The 25,001-nt window shown below is 40.3% G+C and overlaps 1 protein-coding gene across 1 annotated transcript in view; it reads left to right on the top strand.

The window, feature by feature from the left end:
• Nucleotides 1-25,001, top strand: part of LOC122797942 (zinc finger protein 665-like) — an 84,842-nt gene that overhangs the window by 42,038 nt on the left and 17,803 nt on the right. The window contains exon 2 of the mRNA XM_044066462.1: nt 7,128-7,250. Within this exon, the coding sequence (XP_043922397.1) occupies nt 7,128-7,250 (123 nt within the window). The remainder of the gene's footprint in view (nt 1-7,127; nt 7,251-25,001) is intronic.

Below are 25,001 nucleotides of genomic sequence, written 5' to 3' on the forward strand. Positions count from 1 at the left end.
TATGCATGGGGAGCCCATTTTCAGGGCAACTGTCTGCAGGGCCTTTGGACAAAGGATCAGAAGCACCTGCATATCAATTTAAAGGAAATGTTAGCCGTTCAGAAAGCTCTATTGGCCTTCAGGAATCTTTTACAACCAGGACAACTACTGATTCGGACAGACAACACCACAGTTATGTGGTACATAAACAAGCAAGGGGGATCTCATTCCTATCCCCTTTGCAGACTAGCCATGGATCTTTGGAACACAGCTCTAGCTTGCAATCTGGACATTCAAGCACAGTTTCTACCAGGGAAGCAAAACTTCCTGGCAGACAGTCTGAGCAGAAACCTTTCGGACTCACACGAATGGATGCTGGACACCGAAATTTTCAAAATGATTCAGTCTGGGGATGTACTCACATAGACCTCTTTGCATCCCACCTCAATCATCAACTACAGATTTTTTGCACCAGGACTTTCCACGAACAAGCTTGGAAAGTGGATGCACTATCATTCAGTTGAAGAAACCTCTCGGGATATGCCTTTCTGCCTCTTCCTCTTCTTCCACGAGTATTATCAAAGATCAAACAGGACAAGCCCAAAATGATAATCTTGCTGGCCCCAAATTGGCCTCGACAGTTCTGGTACCCAACTCTGAAAAACCTTTGTCTGGAGCCCCCTTGGGTTTTACCACAGACTCCGAACCTTCTGTCCCAACACCAGGGTCAGGTTCTACACTCCCATGTCAAAACTCTCAGCCTGGTGGCCTGGTTAATCCAGGGTCTTTGAATCATTCTCTCCTGCCCAAGCAGGTTATGGATGTCATTTTAGAAGCCAGATGTCCTAGCACTAGAAAATGTTATGCAGGAAAATGGAAAAGATTTTGTTCCTGGATGCAGGCTCAGGATTCTGATCCTTTTATTCCTAACATTCCTCAGATTTTACTTTACCTGACAGACCTCTTACATAAGGGTCTTTCGTTCTCTTCCATAAAGATTCATGCCTCTGCTATTTCTGCTCATTATAATACAGACCCTCCAATCTTTTCCCACCAGCTCATGAGACAGTTTCTCAGAGGAGCTAAGAACTTAAGCCCCCCTAGATCTCCTCCCATTCCTGCTTGGGATCTCAACTATGTTTTGGAAAAGCTCACCGTACCTCCTTTTGAGCCTGCTGCCACATCTGACATCAAGTTTTTATCTTGGAAGACAGCCATCCTGTTAGCTCTGACCTCTGCCAGGAGAGTTTCAGAGTTGCAAGCTCTTATGGCTGTAGAACCTTATATTATTTTTTATCAAGACAGGGTGTCTTTAAGGACTAATCCTACTTTCATGCCTAAGGTGGTTTCCAAAGTGGCTTTAAATCAAACTATTCACTTGCCAACTTTTTTCCCCACTCCTAAAAATAAAAGGGAAAGGATCTTACATTCCTTGGACGTACACAGACAACTACGTTTTTACCTGGACAGAACCAAGGACATCAGAAAATCAGAGCAATTGTTTGTTTTTTATGCTTCAAGTTCCCAAGGTAAAGCCATTTCAAAACAGACCATTTCTAAATGGATTGCTCATGGAATCAGTTTTTGCTATTCACACCATGGAAAGCAAATCTCAGGGAGTATAAGGACTCACTCTACCAGAGCTGCTGCCACTTCAGCTGCCTTCCTCAGGGGAGTTCCTACCAAAGACATTTTGGAAGCTGCAGCTTGGAGTTCAGTGCATACTTTTTCCAAGCACTACAATCTACCTCTCTACTCTAAGTCTAGGGCAGGCTTTGCTTCTGCAGTCTTGCAGGGCCTTATAGCCACCCCCTCTACTTTATGACTACCACCCTTTCATTCTGCTTTGGGACTCTACCCTACAGTCATAACTGCAACAGTGAAACACGGTGAACATAGTACAGTTGTGTACACTTACCATAAAAGTAGATGTTAGAGTGTCTTCACTGTTGCAGTCTGGGTTTCCCTCCCTCCTGTCCCCTCTTATTTTTCCTTTTGTGTGGTTCCTTTTTTCACCCTTCTTCTGAGGTGTATTTGCAAAGGGTATGGGACCTTACTTATTTTGGAACTTCTGACATCTGGGGCAAGAAAATCTGGAGAACATGGCGTCGGCTGTCAGCTTTGTACTCCTGGCGCTCTGACGTCAGGGAGCATGGCTGAACAGCCGACACCGGACCCCGACTTTGGGATTCTGACCGACCGAGGACTGCCTGCCGGCAGGGGAGAACCCTACAGTCATGACTGCAACAGTGAAGACACTTGAACATCTACATTTATGGTAAGTGCACACAACTGTACTTTGTTACTGTACCCTTTCCTCTTGAGCACTGGCACTAGTATGCTTACTCTTCAGTCACCTGGAATACACATAGCTATGAGTACCCTCCAAAGCCAGTTCTCTCCTATCCATGCGCCCATCTGTAACCCCCTTTTTTGCACATGGGGTCATGGTGTCACTTCAATAGTGACAATCCTCTAGAGCTATGGTTTACTCCACATAGTGGCTACCCCTGCCATGGTAGTTCTGCCACACTACACAATCACATGCACACTCACACCTATGGCCAGTTTAGCGTGTCCAATCCACCTACTGTTTGTTTTTGAAATCTGGGAGGAAAATGGAGTAACTGGAGAAAACCCATGCAAACACAAGGAGGACATGCAGACTCCACACAGAAGGCACCCCAGCCAGGAATCGACCCAAGGAACTTCTTGCTTGTGAGGTGACAACTCTAACTGCTGTGCCACTATGCTACCCAGTCTTTATCATTTCAGCTGTGACCTCATCTGAGCCTGCTACTTTCCCTGCATTAATTTTCCTTAGAGCTGTTCTTATTTCTTCCATGGTGGGCTCCTGCTTATTGTAGGCCGTATCTGTGGATGTACACCTTCTGTGGGGGTTTCTTCATTCAGAAGCTGCTTGAAATATTTCTTCCATCTGCCTTTGATGTCCTGTGGACTGGTGAGCAGGTTGTTGTTGGCATCCCTTATGAAGGGTGTCTCACTCATCTTTATGTTTTTGTCTTTGCCTTGCAACCCAATATACTTTTTGTTCCATCTACTGAGTCACCTTCCAGAAGTTGGCAGAGTGCCTCTGTATCGTACCTCTGATACCTTGTCCTTTGCTATTGTAACTCCTTTTTTAGCCTCTTGTTAGCCAGCCAGTATTCCCTCCTGTCTTGTCGGTCTTTTCTTTCTTCCATTTTTTCCTGCACCCCTTCTTTTTTTCCTGGACTTCTGCATTCTTCTACCAGCTTTCCTTATATGTATTATTTCCATGCCTAGCTTGGCTAAATATATGTTCTGTAGTCCTCATACATGCTGTTTTGAGGTGCTTCATGACATGGATAATTGGCTATGAAATTGGAATATATAAATTACAGTATAAAAGTAATGATACTAGAGATAGCTGGGGAATTGGGGCTGGAGGGGGTGCAAAGCAGGACACACTAGCCATGTTAGTGGAGGCCAATAAGTCTGTACATGTGCAGGAAAGAGACTTCTTGTGCAGAGTATTTACAGGTAAAGTATTATATAGCAATAAATTCTGTTGAAAGAGATCTTGTAAATAAGAGGGACTACTACTATCTGTAGTGAAGGAAAAAAATGGTAATATTTTGGCTTATGGTCCAGTAGCGTTCTGAAGGGAACACCTGGAAACAATGACACCCCACCAAAGAGAGGCATCAAGCAATGGAGTATACATTCACCTCAGTGGATCTGCATTATAAGGGAGAGATAGTACATTACTGTATTTAAACACAAGTGAGCCACCAGAGTACTAAACACAAAACAGATAAATTGGCACCATCGCATTCATGCAGCTGCAGGCTGAAGTGCCAAGCTTGGCATGCCTAAGATGGCTACAAGGCAGTGTTGTGGAGCTGGTGTGGGAATGCACAAAGGCTTGATCTTCTTGTTAAGTAGTGGTGTTGGGGTTCTTAGTGTGCAGTTACCCACAAAGGATTGGAATAGTCACTGATGAAGGATTTCTACATAGACTATCTTTAGCCTTGGTCAGGATAGGACCCTGCCAACTTGGTTTTAATAGAACTACCACCATTATTTATGGGAATGGAAGAGGCTTCCTTCCAACCCGGTGGAGCAGTGGCTTTTGTTATATTTCTGTTTACTCTCTGGATAAGTGGTACTGCCAAGCGAAATGCTGCAAATCTTACGAATTAATAGTGACTTTGATCAATCCTAAACCTTTTGATTTCCTGTAGGAACTTCCAGCACATGGTCTGCCTGCATAGTCTTCAATCCAGGCAGATGTACAAGATTTCTCCACAGGTCAGAATTCTATTCTAGCAGGTAGATTAATATATAGCATGAAGAGTTTTCTACTTTTGTGAAAAAGCAGAGAAACATATAAGATTTAAGGCTGATTTTCTAGTTGCAGGGTTTGCAAATACTATGCACGTCAAAATAGCTATGAAAGCCCTCTCAGCAGTTCTAGATGGTTTTGTAGAGAGACTAATATTTACTTGAGAGAAACTTGCTTTGGGTCTCTCATTTATTTATTGACATTTGGTAATCGGGAAAGTCCAACTGGGTTAAAGACCCATTTTCAGTGGAGGCCAGGGGAGAACAGCTCCCCATAATTTAAATTGACAATATCAGTACAGAACAAGACATTTGAAAAACATTTAAAACATGATATGAAAATATGACAGAAATAACATAGATGCACGAGGTACAACAAGAGGAGAATAACATACAGAAAATGTGCAAAGTAATTTACATTTTTGTATAGACAGAAAATAACAATTTAAAGTATATTTTACAAGCTATAAATAATAGGCATTTTTTAAGGAAAAAGGAACCTTTGCTGGTTCTGCAGAGGAAAGGATTAATGAAATCTGAATAGCATTGTTAATAAAGACAAGTAAAGAGTCAGAGTGAAAGTTTATATGTTAGATTAATTAGTGAGAAATTAAATGTGTTGTATTAAGACAAGAGAAAAATAGTGGAAGGGGATATAGAAGGAGAGAAACGATGTGGGGAGGGGGACGAGAGAAGAGAAAAGTCATAAAGGGGTTGGAAAGGTGGTGAGGAAGATGAGGGTTGGAAGGGTGGGGAGGAAGATGAGTTAAGCGGACACAAGGAACATAGGAATGTGGGAATTAGATCTTTGTTGTAAGGCAATCGCATATCTGTGTGTTAACAAGATAGTTTTTTAGTGCAAGCTTGAAACCTTGTTTTTTCTTGATGCAGGCTAACTAAAACCTCAAATGAATGTAATGTCAGATCACAGTCCAGTTCCTTTATCCCTGTGAATGTGTCCACAAAAGAATCAAAGCCTAAGACCACTCATTCTTCATGCTTGGTCCCAAACTTTGGAACCCTCTCTCAGTTGAAGAATATCCAACATTCTAAAGATTTACACTCATGTGTTTCTTCTCACCTGTTGGATGGAACTGAATGAAACATGTTTCACTCTATCTCTAGCCCCTAAGCATAGCTTCTCTTCCCTTCCTTGTCATCTGATGTGTCCTTCTCCACATGAATTGAATATTGATGCAGCTGCCACTCGCTCAAACTCATTACCTTCAACTCCAGTGATTTTGTTCATGTCTGTAAGCATTGCATTATATACTTTGCACTCTATATGTCTACACTAATACTGCACTCAGGGTTATCCAAGGTATACTAGACCTTGGCTGTATTATTTTACCTGTACTGTTTGCACAGTACACCTTGTCACTGTCAGAAGTTGGCTTTTGGATCACTGCATTACCCTGGCTGACAAATAATCAGAATATATGATTATGAAAATCTATTGACCTCACTGCATGGTTTGCTATGCACCAAGCTCAAGGTCAGCTGTCCGTAACATATATGTGTATCTGCAATATTTGCACTTCACCAGTAGGCTTAGCACCTGCTTTTACATGACTATTTCTTCTACTAATGACATATACCTTGCGATTGCTAAGATTATTCATTGTCTTGATATTTCTTAACCCAGTTCTTTTAATTCTTGTCCTAGCTGAAATGGTGCTCACTAGAGCTATGCTACCAGCTTGGAACACATCCAAACATAAAGGTGCGCTTTGATCTATGGGCCAGAAGGCCATTGGCTATTGCATGTCCCCTACATACGTTTCTTCTCAAACTTCATGCTTCTTTTGATAAATTGCACATAACCTTGCTTTTATAGACTTAAGCAATGAAGTCTGCTCTTTTATCTCCCAGAAGTGAGGATTGATTGTCTTCCCTCAGGAAGGTTGGCTTGGGTGCCCATTAATTTGTGAGCAGATGGTGTTCTATGTGCATTATACAGACTGGTAACTTGTGACATGCCCACTGCCTGGATACTTGAATAGTCTTAGAAACTACCTTATCTTTTCCTTTTATAGCTGTATATAAACCTGTTGGGTTTCTCTGTGTTGTTCTCAGCATTTTAAATAAGAAAACTTCCACAGCTTGAACACTGCATGGGTATAAATATGTTTTCATTTTGTATGTATTTGTTTAGTATAGTTGGTATGTTTGTACACCACATGAGAATAAAACCCTGTACCTTGTGTCTGTAAGATGAACACCTTAACCATTATGCCAATGTGTGTTTATTTAAATAAGAAAACTACCACAGCTTGAACACTGCACGAGTATAAATATGTTTTTGTTTTGTTTGTATTTGTTTAGTATAGTTGATGAGCATATTATTTTCTTATTATACAACTCCCTCCCCCCATTAATATTCAAAATGTGCACGCTGATTGGTCAGTGTGCACGTTGTAAATCAGAGTTATAGTAATGGAAAAAGGTCCGGTTGCCCGGACTTTTTCCATTACTATAACTCTTTTTTCACACTGTTTCGCTATGTTAAACGAGTTTAACATAGCGAGACAGCTTTAAAAAAAGCAACAGAGATTCTCCGTTGCTTTTTTAAAGCTGTCTCACTATGTTAAACTCCTTTAAACTCTAAACTTTAAACTGTTAAACTCAATAGATCATTGTGTGTATGTATGTATATATATATATATATATATATATATATATATATATATATATATATATATATATATTTATATTTATATTGTGTGTGTGTGTGTGTACTGCAGAACACGCATGCACATATAGTTTAGAAGTCAGTGAAAGCATACAGTTTAATTTCATTCTTATTTTTATTTTATTTGCAGGGTATGACATCCCAGTGGACCATCTTTGGCTATATGTTAAGAACTTTGAGACAGTTTCACCTTGTGACACCAAAGGAGGAATGATGGTGCAGCAAATACTGGTTCCTGGTACCAGAACCAGCAGTAAGTATGAGATAATTGTATGGGTTTTCCCAGCTGTAGTTTGTTAATTTCACTGGGGATGGGCACAGGATGGAGAAAGCTCACTAGGGACAGGTGTACCAGCCCTTCATAAATCTGAAGTCATCACAATTTGATGCAGAACATTGGTCCCGGGCAGGTAAGGTCTTTTCAAAAAATATACAGAATGTAATCATTATATCTTGGCTTTTGGCTGAAGTTTTTTTTTTTTTACCCTTTTTAAAATATTTCCCCTTCCTTCCTTATTTGGGGAGACATGATAATCACAAGTAACAACTGTTGAAACCTAATGGTACTTGAAATCTGTTACCTTCTCAGTTAAACCTGTTAAGCTGTGACTTTAACCTGTTAAGTGCAGGTTAACAGATTAACTTTACAATTAACCTGTTAAGTGCAGCTTTTGGTCCCTTATGGCAATACGAGATGGGAGAAATTGAGTTTGTTAGTGATTTGGAGATTTTTAAAGGTTAAGTTAGGAGCTGAAACATGGTGGTCAGACTGTTTTTGGCCATCAAGTAGAGAACCAAGACAATTTATGCAATTAAATATTATGGAGATGACTGCTTGAAAATGGCAGGCTGAACTGTAGAATATACCAGAGCTGTTTTAGTGTGTCTGGAAGTGACTGGAATAGAAATGAAAAGTTGTTTTTCATGACAAACAGAAGGCCTGGAGCCTCTTAAATAAAAGGTATCTGAAATATGGGGAAGGTAGTAGAGGTGACAAAACAAACTGGGCACATTGAATACCAGCTAATAGGAATGGAGGGTAAGAAAGGAACTGAAAGATGACATCATTTAGAATCTTGGAAAGTGAAGAGGGATCATGCTTGATGAATTCTGTGAAAGTCAAGATGACAGAATGAACAGTTTACAATGGACTCATTGAGGAGAATGTCTTATAAATGAGGGACATGGAAGGTAGATGTGAGTTATGTAGGCCAGCAGTGCCAAGATTTCTGGCATGCTGTGTTTTTTTGGCAATCTGGTAGAACACTGGATGGGAGACCTGTATAAGCTGAACCTGACTATTCATGGGGTACTTTAAGTCAGCATTTTTGATTAGTTAAAGCAATAAAGGGATGGAAACGGAGAAACCTGTGGTATAAACTCACTTCCTGCTATTTTAAAACTGTTTTGCACTGGTAGGTATGAACTTCTGAGAATCTGGATGAAGCAGTTATGAAAATAAAAGAACTGCAGGCTGAGCAGGAAAAGATGAACACTGTTAAGGTGTGAGATATTGATGTCAGTAATGAAAGAGAGGATGAACTGGATGAGAAAATGGATCAGAATGATAAGGCAAACACTAATAAGTATGACCCTTCGAATCAAACAGATTGAAAGGTATGATGGGTCTGCTTGAATTGTATGAACCCAGTAACCTAAAGAGGGACTTTATAAATAAGCTAGCTAAAATGTTTTACCAGTGTAATACTGATAAAAAAATAACATTTGGCTTAGATGGTTGGTTAGTGATTTTTTTCTCATTGAACGTTATAATTTTGAAATTTATTAGGGATATTATACAACTATATAGACAGATATAGATTAGTTATTATACATAAACACACAGTTAAATAATTTAACAATTTCATATTAATGTTATGTTGTGTATTAAGGTAAATAAGAATAATGCTGATCAAGTTCAGGTGTTCATATGGTTTAAGATATTTTAATGATGGACTGTTCATATATTACATACCATGGCAAACTATTAACCTGATGTGAAGAGGTTACTTAAGTGCTAATGATTTTCAGGTGAATTAGTCTTGGTGGGCAGGCAGTGTGTTATGATTCATTACCTGTCAGAATGTTGTCATTGACTGATTATTAGTAGAATAGTGAAGTTGTACGATGTTCCTGGTGGACATGCAGTGTGTTGTGATGCATGTCATAGAGTGTTGTCATTGATTGATTGATTATTAGTTGAATGATGAAGTTGTGTGATGCCCTGGTGGGCATTCAGTGTGCTATGATTCATTACATGTCATAGAGTCTTGTCATTGATTAATTATTAGTTGAGTGGTGAAGTTATGTCATGTCCCTGGTAGGTATGCAGTGTGTTATGTTTCATTACATGTCAGAGTCTTGTCATTGATTAATTATTAGTTGAATGGTGAAGTTGTGCGATGTCCCTGGTAGGTATGCCTGGGGGGATTGTAATACATTACATGTCATAGAGTGTTGTCACTGATTGATTGATTATTAGTTGAATGATGAAGTTGTGTGATGTCCCTGGTAGGTATGCCTGGGGGGGTTGTAATACATTACATGTCATAGAGTGTTGTCACTGATTGATTGATTATTAGCTGAATGGTGAAAGCTGTGTGGATTATTAGTTGATTGGTGAAGCTGTGTGATGTGTAAGGTTTATAGTACTCATGCTGATTTTGCATTATTTTGCTGTTTTGGGAATGTTTAACGAATGGTGAGAGACAGTAATATCAAGCCTCCTTGGCTTCAGTTAAAGTTTATTTTAGTACTAAGAAGTTTACATAAACTACTAATTCAAACATTATTACAGAAACATCAACATAGAGTAAAAAAAAACAAGGATAAATGTAGTGCAGCAAAATCGCCTTAATGAAAATGTCCAAGCAAATGTAAAACATTTAAACCAGGCAGGTTCAGTAAGCTCCATGGCCTGGCAGTCACCTGCCACCATTGTTAGGAGTGGTACCTATGCAGGAGGTAGCATCTCCCTCTTTCAGTGGTTATGTTGGTTATTACCAGTCATGTATATTGTGCTTTATTTGGCTGGGCACATAGCTTAAGCATGAGATGAACAATTAATAAACCCCACTTATTCCCTTTTTTGCCATTCTGACAGGTAGATGAGATGTTGTCTTCTTTGATAAAGGGCCATTATATGGACTTGTGTAATCTATGAATATAATCTTAGTAATGAGTGTGACAAACACTACAGAAATATACACTTTTATGTTGTTGTGCATCAATAAAGGTTTCCCTTATGACTGAGTTATAATGGTGATATTGGAAGACGAGGATTTCCTTTTATTTTTTATTCTTTGAAAGTAAGGTGAATTACTGTTCTATAATGGAGGAAATCTGAAGAAAGTGGACAAAGATATATTTATTCATTTGTTGTCCTTTAGGTTATGAACTTTCTGAAGCAATGGGACAAAATGTTGCCCCAGTCAAACTTTCCTTGTAAACAAATGCAGATCCTTTTTGCAGACAGAGGAGTTTTGGTAGAAAGGTTAGAGAGCACCACATTATTGAAAAAGGGATCCCATTATCATCATTAACATCGTTTTTAGAGCACCACATTAATGAAAAAGGGATCCATTTATCATCATTAACATCTTTTTTAGAGCACCGCATTAATGAAAAAGGGATCCCATTATCATCATTAACATCTTTTTAGAGCACCACATTAATGAAAAAGGGATCCCATTATCATCATTAACATCTTTTTTAGAGCACCACATTAATGAAAAAGAGATCCCATTATCATCATTAACATCATTTTTAGAGCACCACATTAATGAAAAAGGGATCTCATTATCATCATTAACATCATTTTTAGAGCACCACATTAATGAAAAAGGGATCCCATTATCATCATTAACATCTTTTTAGAGCACCACATTAATGAAAACGGGATCCCATTATCATCATTAACATCTTTTTAGAGCACCACATTAATGAAAAAGAGATCCCATTATCATCATTAACATCATTTTTAGAGCACCACATTAATGAAAAAGGGATCCCATTATCATCATTAACATCTTTTTAGAGCACCACATTAATGAAAAAGGGATCCCATTATCATCATTTACATCTTTTTAGAGCACCACATTAATGAAAAAGGGATCGATCCCATTATCATCATTAACATCTTTTTTAGAGCACCACATTAGTGAAAAAGGGATCCCATTATCATCATTAACATCCTCTTTTTTAGAGAGCCACATTAATGAAAACAGGATCCCATTATCATCTTTTTTAGAGCACCATATTAATGAAAAAGTATCCCATTATCATCATTAACATCTTTTTTAGAGCACCGCATTAATGAAAAAGAGATCCCATTATCATCATTAACATCTTTTTTAGAGCACCACATTAATGAAAAAGTATCCCATTATCATCATTAACATCTTTTTAGAGCACCACATTAATGAAAACGTATTCCATTATCATCATTAACATCTTTTTAGAGCACCACATTAATGAAAAAGGGATCCCATTATCATCATTAACATCTTTTTAGAGCACCACATTAATGAAAAAGGGATCCCATTATCATCATTAACATCTTTTTTAGAGCACCACATTAATGAAAAAGGGATCCCATTATCATCATTAACATCTTTTTTAGAGCACCACATTAATGAAAAAGTGATCCCGTTGTCATCATTAACATCTTTTTAGAGCACCACATTAATGAAAAGGGGATCCCATTGTCATCATTAACATCTTTTTTAGAGCACCACATTAATAAAAAAGGGATCCCATTATCATCATTAACATCTTTTTAGAGCACCACATTAATGAAAAGGGGATCCCATTGTCATCATTAACATCTTTTTTAGAGCACCACATTAATAAAAAAGGGATCCCATTATCATCATTAACGTCTTTTTTAGAGCACCACATTAATGAAAAAGGGATCCCCTTATCATCATTAACATCTTTTATAGAGCACCACATTAATGAAAAAGGGATCCCCTTATCATCATTAGCATCTTTTTTAGAGCAACACATTATTGAAAAAGTATCCCATTATCATCATTAACATCTTTTTTAGAGCACCACATTAGTGAAAAAGGGATCCCATTATCATCAACATCTTTTTAGAGCACCACATTAATGAAAAAGTATCCCATTATCATCATTAACATCTTTTTTAGAGCACCACATTAATGAAAAAGTATCGCATTATCATCATTAACATCTTTTTAGAGCACCACATTAATGAAAAAGTATCCCATTATCATCATTAACATCTTTTTTTGAGCACCACATTAATGAAAAAGTATCCCATTATCATCATTAACATCTTTTTAGAGCACCACATTAATGAAAAAGTATCTCATTATCATCATTAACATCTTGTACCACATTAATGAAAAAGGGATCCAATTATCATTAACATTTTTTTAGAGCACCACATTAATGAAAAAGGGATCCCATTATCATCAACATCTTTTTTAGAGTACCACATTAATGAAAAAGTATCCCATTATCATCATTAACATCTTTTTTAGAGCACCACATTAATGAAAAAGGGATCCCATTATCATCATTAACATCTTTTTAGAGCACCATACTAGTGAAAAAGGGATCCCATTATCATCATTAACATCTTTTTTCCTTTTTTTCATGGGGTCTTTGTGTCCCATGATCTCGTCCCACTTTTTTGATTCAGAGACCCGCTGTAAACTTCAACACTCATGCCTGCCTGCTGTACCTCTTCTCTCATGCAATCCATCTATCCTTGGTTGGATATTCTTGCCTCCTTCCCTTCCTCCTGTCTCTCCAAAATCTGCTTTACCTAATCATTTTCTGCTTTTGTGCACTTCTGCTTGAACAGTCGTAATCTGTTCTCCTTGTACTCCAGAGTAATTGGGTCTACCATGGCTTCCACTCTGATGTGCTCAGTTCTTTGTCTTTCCCATGATATGCACTCTACTGCCCATCTCAGGCAATTTATCCTGGGTCTATGTTACAAAATCGAATGTTTAGCTTGTCGACCAGCTAAATGTCAACAGCTAAACATTGAAACCTTAAAATCGCGAACGGCCACTACCAAAAATTTTTTCTTGGGGAAAAAAATGTGCTTGGCCATTGGATACTTAAACCTTAAACTCTAATTTAGTGGGGGGGCTTCACCCCCATACTCCCCATGTGGGGGGCTGTGCCCCCAACACCCCCTCTAACTAAATATACCAACTCTGATATTGCACTGCATTGGGGAAAAGGGCAACTTCCCGATAATGGCCAAGCCTGAGAAAAAAATCCATGGAAGTGGCCATTCACAGTTTTATGCTTTCACTCTTTAGCTGTCGACATGTAGATGTTCAACCAGCTTAAGCATTCGCTCACCTAATGTAGACCCTTTATCTCTATCACTTTAAGATTCCCCTTCTGCTAAGGTTTCTATGTCACATACTACTTGCACCATTGTTTTATACACCTTACCTTTCAGCATCTCTGGCATTGTTCTGACAAAAACTACCCATGATACTTTAGTACAGTTTATCTCTATCACATTAAGATTCCTCTTCTGCCGAGGTTTCTGTCATATACTAGGTGCACCATTGTTTTGTACACCTTACCTTTCAGCGTCTCTGGCATTGTTCTGACACAAACGACCCATGATACTTTAATACAGTTTATCTCTCTCACCTTAAGATTCCCCTTCTGTTAAGGTTTCTGTGTCATATACTAGTTGCACGATTGTTGTGTACACCTTGTCTTTCACCTTCTCTGGCATTGTTCTGACACAAACTATATCACTCAAAAAAGTGCTAGCAAGTACGGTAGATGCACAGGCCAAAGCAACTTGAATGTAAGCAAAAAAGAAGGCCAGCACCAGGGACTCGAAGCAAAAATTATTTATTGATGTTACCAGACCGGTTTCAGCATATAGCTTTCTTCAGTGGTTATACATGGTCAGCAGTTCACAAACTGCATTTATATGGGATACCCAATTAAGCAATAATAGACATCATTTCCTGTAAGAAGAACAAAGATGAATAGTTCATACAATGTGTTTCAAAATGTATGTGTATATATGTATATATATATATATATATATATATATATATATATATATATATATATATATGTATGTGAATATACATAAATGTGTGCACAAATGGAATTCGAAAAACTGCATACAAAAATAAATACAATGTATACCAAATCATGAAGAAAATAAAAAAATATACTAAAAAATTGGAAAGCTAACCACTAAATATTCAGCATAATCCTAAACACAATATCATAACTTGTCATTTAGACCTGGTAGAAAGAGACCACCTAATTTAACTATCCATTTCTTTTCTTTGGTGTTCAATAAATTGTGCCATCCTGTTCTGAAACATTTGTTTACAAAAATTCTATCGATAATGGTAAAAGTAAATTTGGCTGTTTTGTGAATCAGTGAGTGCTTGTACAAAGCATTGGTCATTCTAGCGTTTTTGATGTCTCCCAGATGTTCGGACATCCGACATCTGAACTGTCTGGATATTTGACCAATGTAGAACGCTTGACATGTACACGTGGCCAAATAAATTATTGCTTAATTGGGTATCCCATATAAATGCAGTTTGTGAACTGCTGACCATGTATAACCACTGAAGAAAGCTATATGCTGAAACCGGTCTGGTAACATCAATAAATAATTTTTGCTTCGAGTCCCTGGTGCTGGCCTTCTTTTCTGACACAAACTACCCATGATACTTTGGGATAGTTTATCTCTATCACCTTAAGATTCCCCTTCTGCCAAGATTTCTGTGTCATATACTAGTTGCTAGGTGTTTTGTACACCTTACCTTTCATCTTCTCTGGCATTGTTCTGACATAAAGTACCCATGATACTTTGGGACAGTTGACTGTAGTGCCTCTGACTCGAGCTGTAACTTCCACATTCAGTCTTCCCTTCTGCTCAATCACACCTCCTAGATACTTGAAGCTATTAACTTTTTGCACTATTTCCTATCTTCGCTTTCAGCTTTTTATGACCCCCCCCCCATTTGCTACACAGACTGCTATTTTGTCCCATATGCCTTCAGTTTTACTTTCCACTCCTCTGTCATTTGCTGAAATTTCTTTTCAGGATCTATTTGTATTGCCACATTGTCTGAATAAAGTATCTTTATCTGTTCCTTGTGATCCAATTTCTAACTTAGTCCATTATTAGTCTGAAAAGAAGTAGTCTGAGATTAACCCTGATGCACAACCACTATCACTGGGATCCCCCCTGTGATCTGAACACTGTTCGTACTTGTGTCTCGGGTCATTAAATGTAACCTGCATTAATTCTGTCAGTGTTTCCAAGACTTCCCACCTCAGCTTTCTTGGGACCTTCCCTTATATTTTCTCCAAGTCCTGGAATGCCCAGTTGGACATTTTGTTCATCTCCAGCTTCTTCTCCCTCCCTGTCTTACTGCAAACATCAGGTTGGTTGTGTTGTATCCTGACCTGAGTCTGAACTGCTCATCTCCCATCTTTCTTGGGACCTTCCCTTATGCTTTCTCCATGTCCTGGAATGCCCAGTTGGACATTTTGCTCATCTCCAGCTTCTTCTCCCTCCCTGTCTTACTACAAACATCAGGTTGGTTGTGTTGCATCCTGACCTGAATCTGAACTGCTCATCTCCCATCTTTCTTGGGACCTTCCCTTATGCTTTCTACAAGTCCTGGGATGCCCAGTTGGACATTTTGTTCATCTCCAGCTTCTTCTCCCTCCCTGTCTCACTGCAAACATCAGGTTGGTTGTGTTGCATCCTGACCTGAATCTGAACTGCTCATCTCCCATCTTTCTTGGGACCTTCCCTTATGCTTTCTCCAAGTCCTGGGACGCCCAGTTGGACATTTTGTTCATCTCCAGCTTCTTCTCCCTCCCTGTCTCACTGCAAACATCAGGTTGGTTGTGTTGCATCCTGACCTGAATCTGAACTGCTCATCTCCCATCTTTCTTGGGACCTTCCCTTATGCTTTCTCCAAGTCCTGGGATGCCCAGTTGGACATTTTGTTCATCTCCAGCTTCTTCTCCCTCCCTGTCTCACTGCAAACATCAGGTTGGTTGTGTTGCATCCTGACCTGAATCTGAACTGCTCATCTCCCATCTTTCTTGGGACCTTTCCTTATGCTTTCTCCAAGTCCTGGAATGCCCAGTTGGACATTGTGTTCATCTCCAGCTTCTTCTCCCTACCTGTCTCACTACAAACATCAGGTTGGTTGTGTTGCATCCTGACCTGAATCTGAACTGCTCATCTCTCATCTTTCTTGGGACCTTCCCTTATGCTTTCTCCAAGTCCTGGAATGCCCAGTTGGACATTTTGCTCATCTCCAGCTTCTTCTCCCTCCCTGTCTCACTGCAAACATCAGGTTGGTTGTGTTGCATCCTGACCTGAATCTGAACTGCTCATCTCCCATCTTTCTTGGGACCTTCCCTTATGCTTTCTCCAAGTCCTGGGATGCCCAGTTGGACATTTTGTTCATCTCCAGCTTCTTCTTCCTCCCTGTCTTACTACAAACATCAGGTTGGTTGTGTTGCATCCTGACCTGAATCTGAACTGCTCATCTCCCATCTTTCTTGGGACCTTCCCTTATGCTTTCTCCATGTCCTGGAATGCCCAATTGGACATTTTGCTCATCTCCAGCTTCTTCTCCTTACCTGTCTCACTGCAAACATCAGGTTGGTTGTGTTGCATCCTGACCTGAATCTGAACTGCTCATCTCCCATCTTTCTTTCTACCAGCACTTTCTTGCAGTGTGACAGGTGTTTGATGCCTCTGTACTGTCTGTACTTGTGAAATACCCTTTTGTTCTTGTATACCAGCAATAAAATGCTTATTTTATTGCTGGTATACAAGCAATAAAATGCTTATTTTCAATCTGGATACATCTTTCAGTCCACACTATGATGAAGACCCAAATGAGCCATTTCTCTCTTAACACACACAATGACTTGATCATATCTGCTGTGACTTTGTTTGGGCTTGCTGCTTCCCCTGACTTAATTTTCCTAGTGCACTTTGTACTCTGATAAACGATAATATGAAAATCATGGCTGTCGCTTGTTTATCTCTAATACGTATAACAGGAAGACCTGGGGTTTCATTTAGATGCTTTAATACATAGAAACCTATCAAGATGGATAGCCGCATCAGAAAATATGAACAAACTGGTTAACTGCAAAATGGCAGTCAGGCTTGCACATGCTCAATATTTATGCGCTTGTCCAAGCCCTTGGATAGCTTTTTAATGGTATATACACACAGATTGATCTACAATGATATTAAGTAAAAAAGAGTAGAGATAATTATGTGTATTGTCAGAAACCTGTGTACATACAATTTAATAATTAATAAATGCTTGAGAGATGGATGAATTTATTGAAACTCCTTTCGACAAATTATGTATCCTGCTTTCACTCCAGGAAAAATGTAACTTTAAACAGACATAAGAATGTCTGTCTTATAAATGGTAATATGTTCTCCTAAATTTCTGGAAGTATCCAAGAAGGAGTAGAGTTGTGTAATCGGTGTATAAAGTAGTAGAAGTGCAGTGTCACTGCGAAAGCTATTATACCATTGTGCTACACAAATGTTTATCAAAAATCAATTTGAATAGTAAGGTAATGAGTGTATAAATTGTCATTTTTTAAATTTAGTAACAGCAATAAAGATAAGAATGTTTCAGGAAAAAAAGATTTTTTTTAATATTGAAGCAGTTTTGAAGATTAGAGAGTGGTGCAAAGTAGAATATCTGCATCTGAGTGAAAAAAAAAAAAAAACAGATTAAAAGACTTAAATGATGGGAGGGTAAGTAACGTGGCAGCATTGAACATGGTGTGGTACTGGGGGCTGGAGGTGAGCTATACTACAGAACATGGTGTGATACTGAAGGCTGGGTGAGCAGAACTGCAGAACATGGTGTGGTACTGAACGCTGGGATGACCAGTGCTTCAGAAAATAGTGTGGTACTGAAGGCTGGGGGTGAGGAGTACTGCAGAACATGGTATGGTACTGAAGGCTGTGTGTGGACAGTACTGCAGAACATGGTGTGGTACTGAAGGCTGGAGGTGAGCTATACTACAGAACATGGTGTGATACTGAAGGCTGGGTGAGCAGTATTGCAGACTATGGTGTGGTACTGAAGGCTGAGGGTGAGCAGTACTACAGAACATGTTGTGGTACTGAAGGCTGGGGGTGTGTAGTACTGCAGAACACGGTGTGGTACTGAAGGTTGGACATGAGCAGTGTACAGAACATGGTGTGGTACTGAAGGATGAGCATGAGCAGTGTACAGAACCTGGTGTGGTACTGAAGGCTGGGGGGTAACAGCACAACAGAACATGGTGGGGTACCGAAGGCTGGGGGTGAACAATACTGCAGAACCTGGTGTGGCACTGAAGGATGGACCTGAGCAGTGTATAGAACATGGTGTGGTACTGAAGGATCGTGATGAGCAGTACTGCAGAACATGGTGTGGTACTGAAGGTTGGACATGAGCAGTGTACAGAGCATGGTGTGGTACTGAAGGTTGGACGAGCAGTGTACAGAACATGGTGTGATACTTGAAGGTTGGACATGAGCAGTGTACAGAACATGGTGTGATACTGAAGGTTGGACATGAGCAGTTTACAGAGCATGGTGTGGTACTGAAGGTTGGACGAGCAGTGTACAGAACATGGTGTGATACTGAAGGTTGGACATGAGCAGTGTACAGAACATGGTGTGATACTGAATCCTGGAGGTAACAGCACTGCAGAACATGGTATCAGTGAGCTGCACTTGGAACATACTGTGTCACTGAAGTCTAGGGGGTTATCAAATGAAAAAAGCCATGCCAGGAACAACAACAGAGACCAGTAAGGAGACCAGCACTGGATATTTTTAGAGCTTCTCTTAGAAATCCAAGCAATAATAGTGCATTGAAGCAAGTAAAGCCTGGATGAGGTGTGGGGTAAGGGATAATACGAAGGCTTAAGTGAGGAGGATTGTGTTTTTAGTGCAGTTGTTTTTTTATTTAATTTAGAGAGTCTTTGGCAATAAGTACTGGTTCTTACAGTACAGAGCTTCTTACTTATTGTCAGATATCTTTTTATTTTTTGTCATTATGTTCAGCTTGACACAAGTAAAAGAAGGAACTACCTGGACATTTAACAAAGATTTGTAGCCTGTTTTATACATAAAAGGAAACTAGCATTTATCAATGACAGATGTTGTCCTCATTTGTTAAATTACTGATTACAAGCCAACAGCAGAGGGGTGTCTATTGAACGTCCCTTTTGTTTGGAAGGTTTATTCTGGCGGAGTCTGGAATGTCATAAGAAAAAAGTAACCTCTAAATAAGTAATGATGCATAAATTGATGTGTCTGTTGTTTGTGAATGACATTTTGAATTATACAAGTAGCACAGAATGTTTTTGAAACAATTTTCAAAAGCATCATTTGGTATTGTCAATATTTTGCGAAGGAAAATTTTAAATGACAGTATAAGTAAATAAAGCTGAACATTAAATGACCAGCAGTGGAAATCTACATTTGTGGCGTATTACTCTGTGGCAACTTTGTAAAAAAACATTTTGAAGACTCGCATCTTTTTTTCCCATGTTCTTTAAAAGTCTGGTGTTTTGGAATTTGAATAGGTCTTCATTATCCTTCACGGATAATGTCAGTAAAACAGTTTGTAAATGTCATAACCAAGTGAAACTAGTCACCAACTTCAGTGTCATTTACCATTAACCATCGAATTACCACTATTGTGACACCAGTAGTTTACTTTGCCCTCTCCCCACCACCCATTTCTTCCCAAAGCACACTTAAAGTAGAAACATGTTTCGCTTGAGCCTGAACTCTTCCCCCAGAATGGCAAAGCACTGCACCACCTTTAATAAAGTTAACATGCTGCCTGCCAGCATACAGTTCTAGCACATTCTTTTCATCGTCATCTTCAAATGCATCTTAATCACTGCCGAACCCCAGCAAACAAATACCAACCTAAAACTCATTGTAGATTTGCTGTATCCAGGACTGTATGTAAGCTTCTGAGCCCCCCAAGCCTTTCTGTGTTGGAGGGAAGCCTTCTAGCTTATCAGTGGGAGTGGTAAGCACTAGATAACCTGTCTACCACATAAGGAGTGGTTCTGGCCCAGAAATTGTAGTTACTGGCCATTTGGGCAATCTTCCATCTCTCTCAACTTTCTGATTTGAAAGCCTGCATTTGCACTTGTTTCGGTCCTGTAACTCGTCTAGTGCAGATACAGATTCTTAGTTTTAGCACTTAAATTTGCTTATTCATGCTCAGCACTTGTTCAGAACTTGTAAGCACTAAATAAGCTACTAATTACTACAGCACTCAATCTTCCTCATTACCTAGAGGAAAACAGTTTTTGTACTTACTTTTCTCACTTGCTTAGAGAAAAAACGCTCTTCTACTCACTTTCCTCACTTATCTAGAGGAAAATAGTTTTGTATTCAGGCATGTCCAAGGGTCAGCTCCCAGTGTTCTCTCCTGTCTATCTGATGAATCTGGGCATCTTGAGGCAATGTAGAAATTGCCTCATGTACACAGACAGCCCTCTCCTCCTACCACCCAGCACTACAACCTGTGAGAGATGCACTTATCTAGCCAAACTGGAGGTAAAGCTCTCTCCAACCAAGACTGAACTTGATAGTCATGAGGAGAAGGTAAACATTTGCATAGTCTCACTAAATCTACACCACCAAAATCCACACATAGTAGCACAAAAACATTTGCAGAGGCTCTCAATAATAATCTGTCTAAGCAACAGAGACCTCCAAAGCAGAAACGCAAGCAACCTTCATCTCCCAACACAACCCGAATGACACATAGCCCACAGACTCAGTGTGCCACTCAACCACAGCCAATAAGGCAAAACAACATACCCAACACACTAGTCATAGGTGGCTCTATAGTCAGGCACACTGATGTCCACTCACCAGGCTAAACAAGGAGAAGGTTACTGTCAGCTGCCTGTCAGGTGCCAGGATCCGCCACATAACCCACGCACTCAGGTCACTCCACAACAAGTACAAATATGACTCTGTCATTGTCCATGTTGGTGTGAATGATCTGAGACGTACCTCCCTGGACTACATGAAAAGAGACATGGAAGAGCTCTCCGATCTTGTAGCCCAGGCAGGTATGACCCTAGCCCTGAGTAGCATTCTGCCATCGTCTAGAATGATACCGCAGTACAAGGACAAAATGATTGACTTCAACAATTGGCTAAGCTTCTGGTGTCATTCTAAGGGGATCCAGTATCTGTCTGCTTGGGATGATATGGTCGACAGACCACGATGCTTTGCCACAGATGGCCTGCACCTGTCGCCCCTGGGATTCCAGATACTGGCTAAGGCTCTTGCTGCCCCTATAGTGCCTTTTTTAGCCAGGGTTCAAATAACAAATTCACCACCATAACAGGAACAGGCAAGCAAAAACTGAGGGTAATGCTACTCAATGCTAGAAGTCGAAATCTCAAAATGCACTCACTCGAGGCACTCCTTAAAATGGAGAACATAGATATCTGTGCAGTGACTGAGACCTGGTTCAAGGCTCCAGAGACCACCCCTGCACTACCAGGCTATAACTCATACCACACTTTTCGGCCATGTAACGTGGACCAAAACACCAAAGGCGGAGGTGTGTCCATATTCATTAAGGATATCCACACCTCCAGGCTAGTTGCTCAGCATAATGCATCCAAGCTTATCCAAGTGCAACTAACTCTGGGCAAAACTGCAATCCAAATTGTAGCTTGCTACAGATCCCCCACCATGCCCCAGGATTCCCACTCCTCTTTTCTTGATGTACTGGAAAATATTAGGGTTCAACCAAACACCCTAATAATGGGCGACTTCAACTGACCCCACCATTAACTGGGAAAACTACTCATGTACCAACTCCTTAGCTCAACGCTTTCTGGAATTCATAAACTCCAATGCCCTAGATCAGCTTATCCACACCTCCACCAGGAGCAACAATATCCTAGACCTAGTCATTACCAACATGAGTGACCGGTGTTCCACACCTGAAGTCAGCTGTCCGTTGGTCCGATCCGACCATAAGCTAATCACCCTTGATATCCACATCCCGCCCCCACCCCCCATTAAGGAAACCACAGTAAAAAATTTCTCCAAAGCCAACTTCATGCTTCTTAAGACAGAAGTGGTGAACTTCATGACACCCATGCAAATGGACAATACAGTTACAACTGCTGAATCCTACACAAATGCACTCTGTAAGCACTTACACAAGTGTATGGATCGTGCTATCCCAAACAGAACCAAGACGTTATCCTCCAAAAAAAAGGAAGCCAATCTGGTGGTTCCCTGCCATAAACAAACTGTACAACAGAAGGAAGAAACTTGCAAAAGAGAGTAAAACCCCCCAAGCCTTTGTGTTGTAGTGCAGCCTTCTAGCTTATCAGTGGGAGTGGTAAGTACTAGGTAGCCTGTCTACCACAAGAGGAGTGGTTCTTGCCCAGGAATTGTTGTTTATTGATCATTCGGGAAGTTGTCCATCTCTTTCAACTTTCTGGTTTAAAAGACCACATCTGTGCTTGTTTCCCATCTTTCCTGTAACTAACCTACTGGAAAGCACTAGAAAGCCTTAAACTGATACAAGCCTTCTAGCTTAAAAGAGAGACTTTCGAGTGATTATCAGTTTTCTGTATTTTCTTGCTGTACTTAACAGCTTTCCACCTAAACGCTGATTTTTCCAGCACTTATTGTGATTTAAAAGCTTGTTTTTTTCACATATTGTACTTAATTGACTGCCTGTACTTTTAAAAAGTTTTTTTGTTTAAATAAATTGTTTAACTGTTGTAGGCTACACACTAAAGTGCAATAGCCTTTTCTGATCGCCTGTAGTTGTTTAAAGCTGTTTTAAGTGTACTTTTTACTGTTTTTGCCTTATCTTTTCAAAAAAATATATATATATTGTTTCCTGCCTTTCTAAGCTAGTATAGTCCAGTTTTCAGGCTAGTGCTGAATTCAGGGCTGTGTTACAAGTTTCTGAGTTGCCCATACCTTACTTGGATAGAGGGAAGTTTCTCTGTTCACCTGTGAGAGAGGGGAACTTTGAGCAGCCATCTGTCACTGGAGGAGTGGTTCCAGCCCAGAAGTTAGTAGTTTAAAAACTGTGTTTGCATGGTTTTGTGTGCCGGGCAGCACCGGTTAGCTAGGGTTAAATTATTCCCGGCTCCACTAAGTCTCTTCAGTTTTTCACTTGAAACTAGTCTAACTCTCAACCTAAGCACTCAAAAAGCATCCTACAGTCCAGCACTTGCTCAGACCTAATAGCAAACACTAATATACCCCGACACTTGACTGCCCAGCAGGGCAAGGCTCTTATCCACCCCTCACCAACCAAGCGACTAAGCAGCTCACCCTACTATTCAGGCATGACCAAAGGGCAACTTCAGGTGTACTCTCCAGTCCAGCTGGTGAATCTGGGTATCCTGAGGCAATGTTACAAATGCCTCATGTACACAGACAGCCCTCTCCTCCTACCACAAAACACTAACATATGCGAGAGATGCAATTATACAGCCAAACTGGGGGCTAAGGTCTCTCCACCCAAGACTGGAACAGACCGTCATGAGGAGAAGGTTAACACTTGCACCACACCTCCAGCCTCACATAGACCTACTAAACCAGCACTGGCAAAAAATACACATAAATACACTAAATCATACTCGGAGGCTCTAAATAAAAACCTGTAAAAGCATCAGAGAGCTCCAAAGCAGACACCCACAAAACCTGCACCTTCCGTCACAAAACAGACAACACATAAAACACAAAATCAATGTGCCGCACAATCACAACCCTTAAGGCGAAATAACATACCTAACACACTAGGTAATAGGTGACTCAATAGTCGGGCACACTGACGCCTCACTCACTAGACTGGACAAGGAGAAGGTTACTGTTAGCTGCTTATCGGGAGCCAGAATCCACCACATAACACAAGCACTCAGGTCACTCCAGAACAAGTACAAATATGAGTCTGTCATTGTTCATGTTGGCGTGAATGACCTGAGATGTACCTCCCTGGACTTCATGAAAAGAGACATGGAAGAGCTCTCTGATCATGTAGCCCAGGCGGGTATGACCCTGACCCTGAGTAGCATTCTGCCCTCACCAAGAATGATACCTCAGTATAAAGAAAAAATGATCAGTTTCAACAACTGGCTAAGCTTCTGGTGTCACTCAAAGGGGATCCAGTGTCTGTCAGCGTGGGATGACATGCTCAACAAGACACATTGCTTCGCAAGAGACGGTTTGCACCTGTCACACCTTGGCTTTCGAATACTGGCCAAGGCTCTTGCTGCCCCCATAGTGCCTTTTTTAGGCAAGGCTCAAAATTCAAACCCACCACCGTAAACAGCACAAGTAAAAAAACGAGGGTTATGTTACGCCAGGAGTTTAAATCTCAAAATACATGTGCTCGAAGCACTCCTACGTATGGAGAACGTCGACATCTGTGCAGTAACTGAAACCTGGTTCAAGGCTCCAGAGAGCACTACTGGGCTACAACTCATACCACACATTTCGGTCACAGAACACGGGCCGAAACACAAAAGCAGGGGGTGTATCCATATTCATCAAGGATACCCACACCTCCAGGTTAGTGGCGCAGCATGATACCTCTGAGATCATTCATGCGCAACTAACATCGGGCAAATCTGCAATGCAAATTGGGGCCTGCTACAGATCACTCTCCATGACCCAGGACCACTACTCCGCCTTTCACTGGAAAACATGAAGGTCCTACCGAACACCCTGATATTGGGCGATTTCAATTACCCTACCATTAACTGGGAAAACTACTTGAGTACAAACTCCCAGGCTCAGCGTTTCCTGGAATGTGTCAGCTTAAATGCCCTGGATCAACTGGTAAACTCCCCTACCAGAGGCCACAACATATTGGACCTGGTCTTCACCAACATGGGCGACAGGTGTTCCGTACCGGAGGTCAACCCGTCACTGGTTAGATCA

The sequence above is a fragment of the Protopterus annectens genome, chromosome 3.part1 (genome assembly GCF_019279795.1).
Source record: "Protopterus annectens isolate FY-2018-M chromosome 3.part1, PAN1.0, whole genome shotgun sequence".
In the NCBI taxonomy this organism is placed as follows: domain Eukaryota; kingdom Metazoa; phylum Chordata; order Ceratodontiformes; family Protopteridae; genus Protopterus; species Protopterus annectens.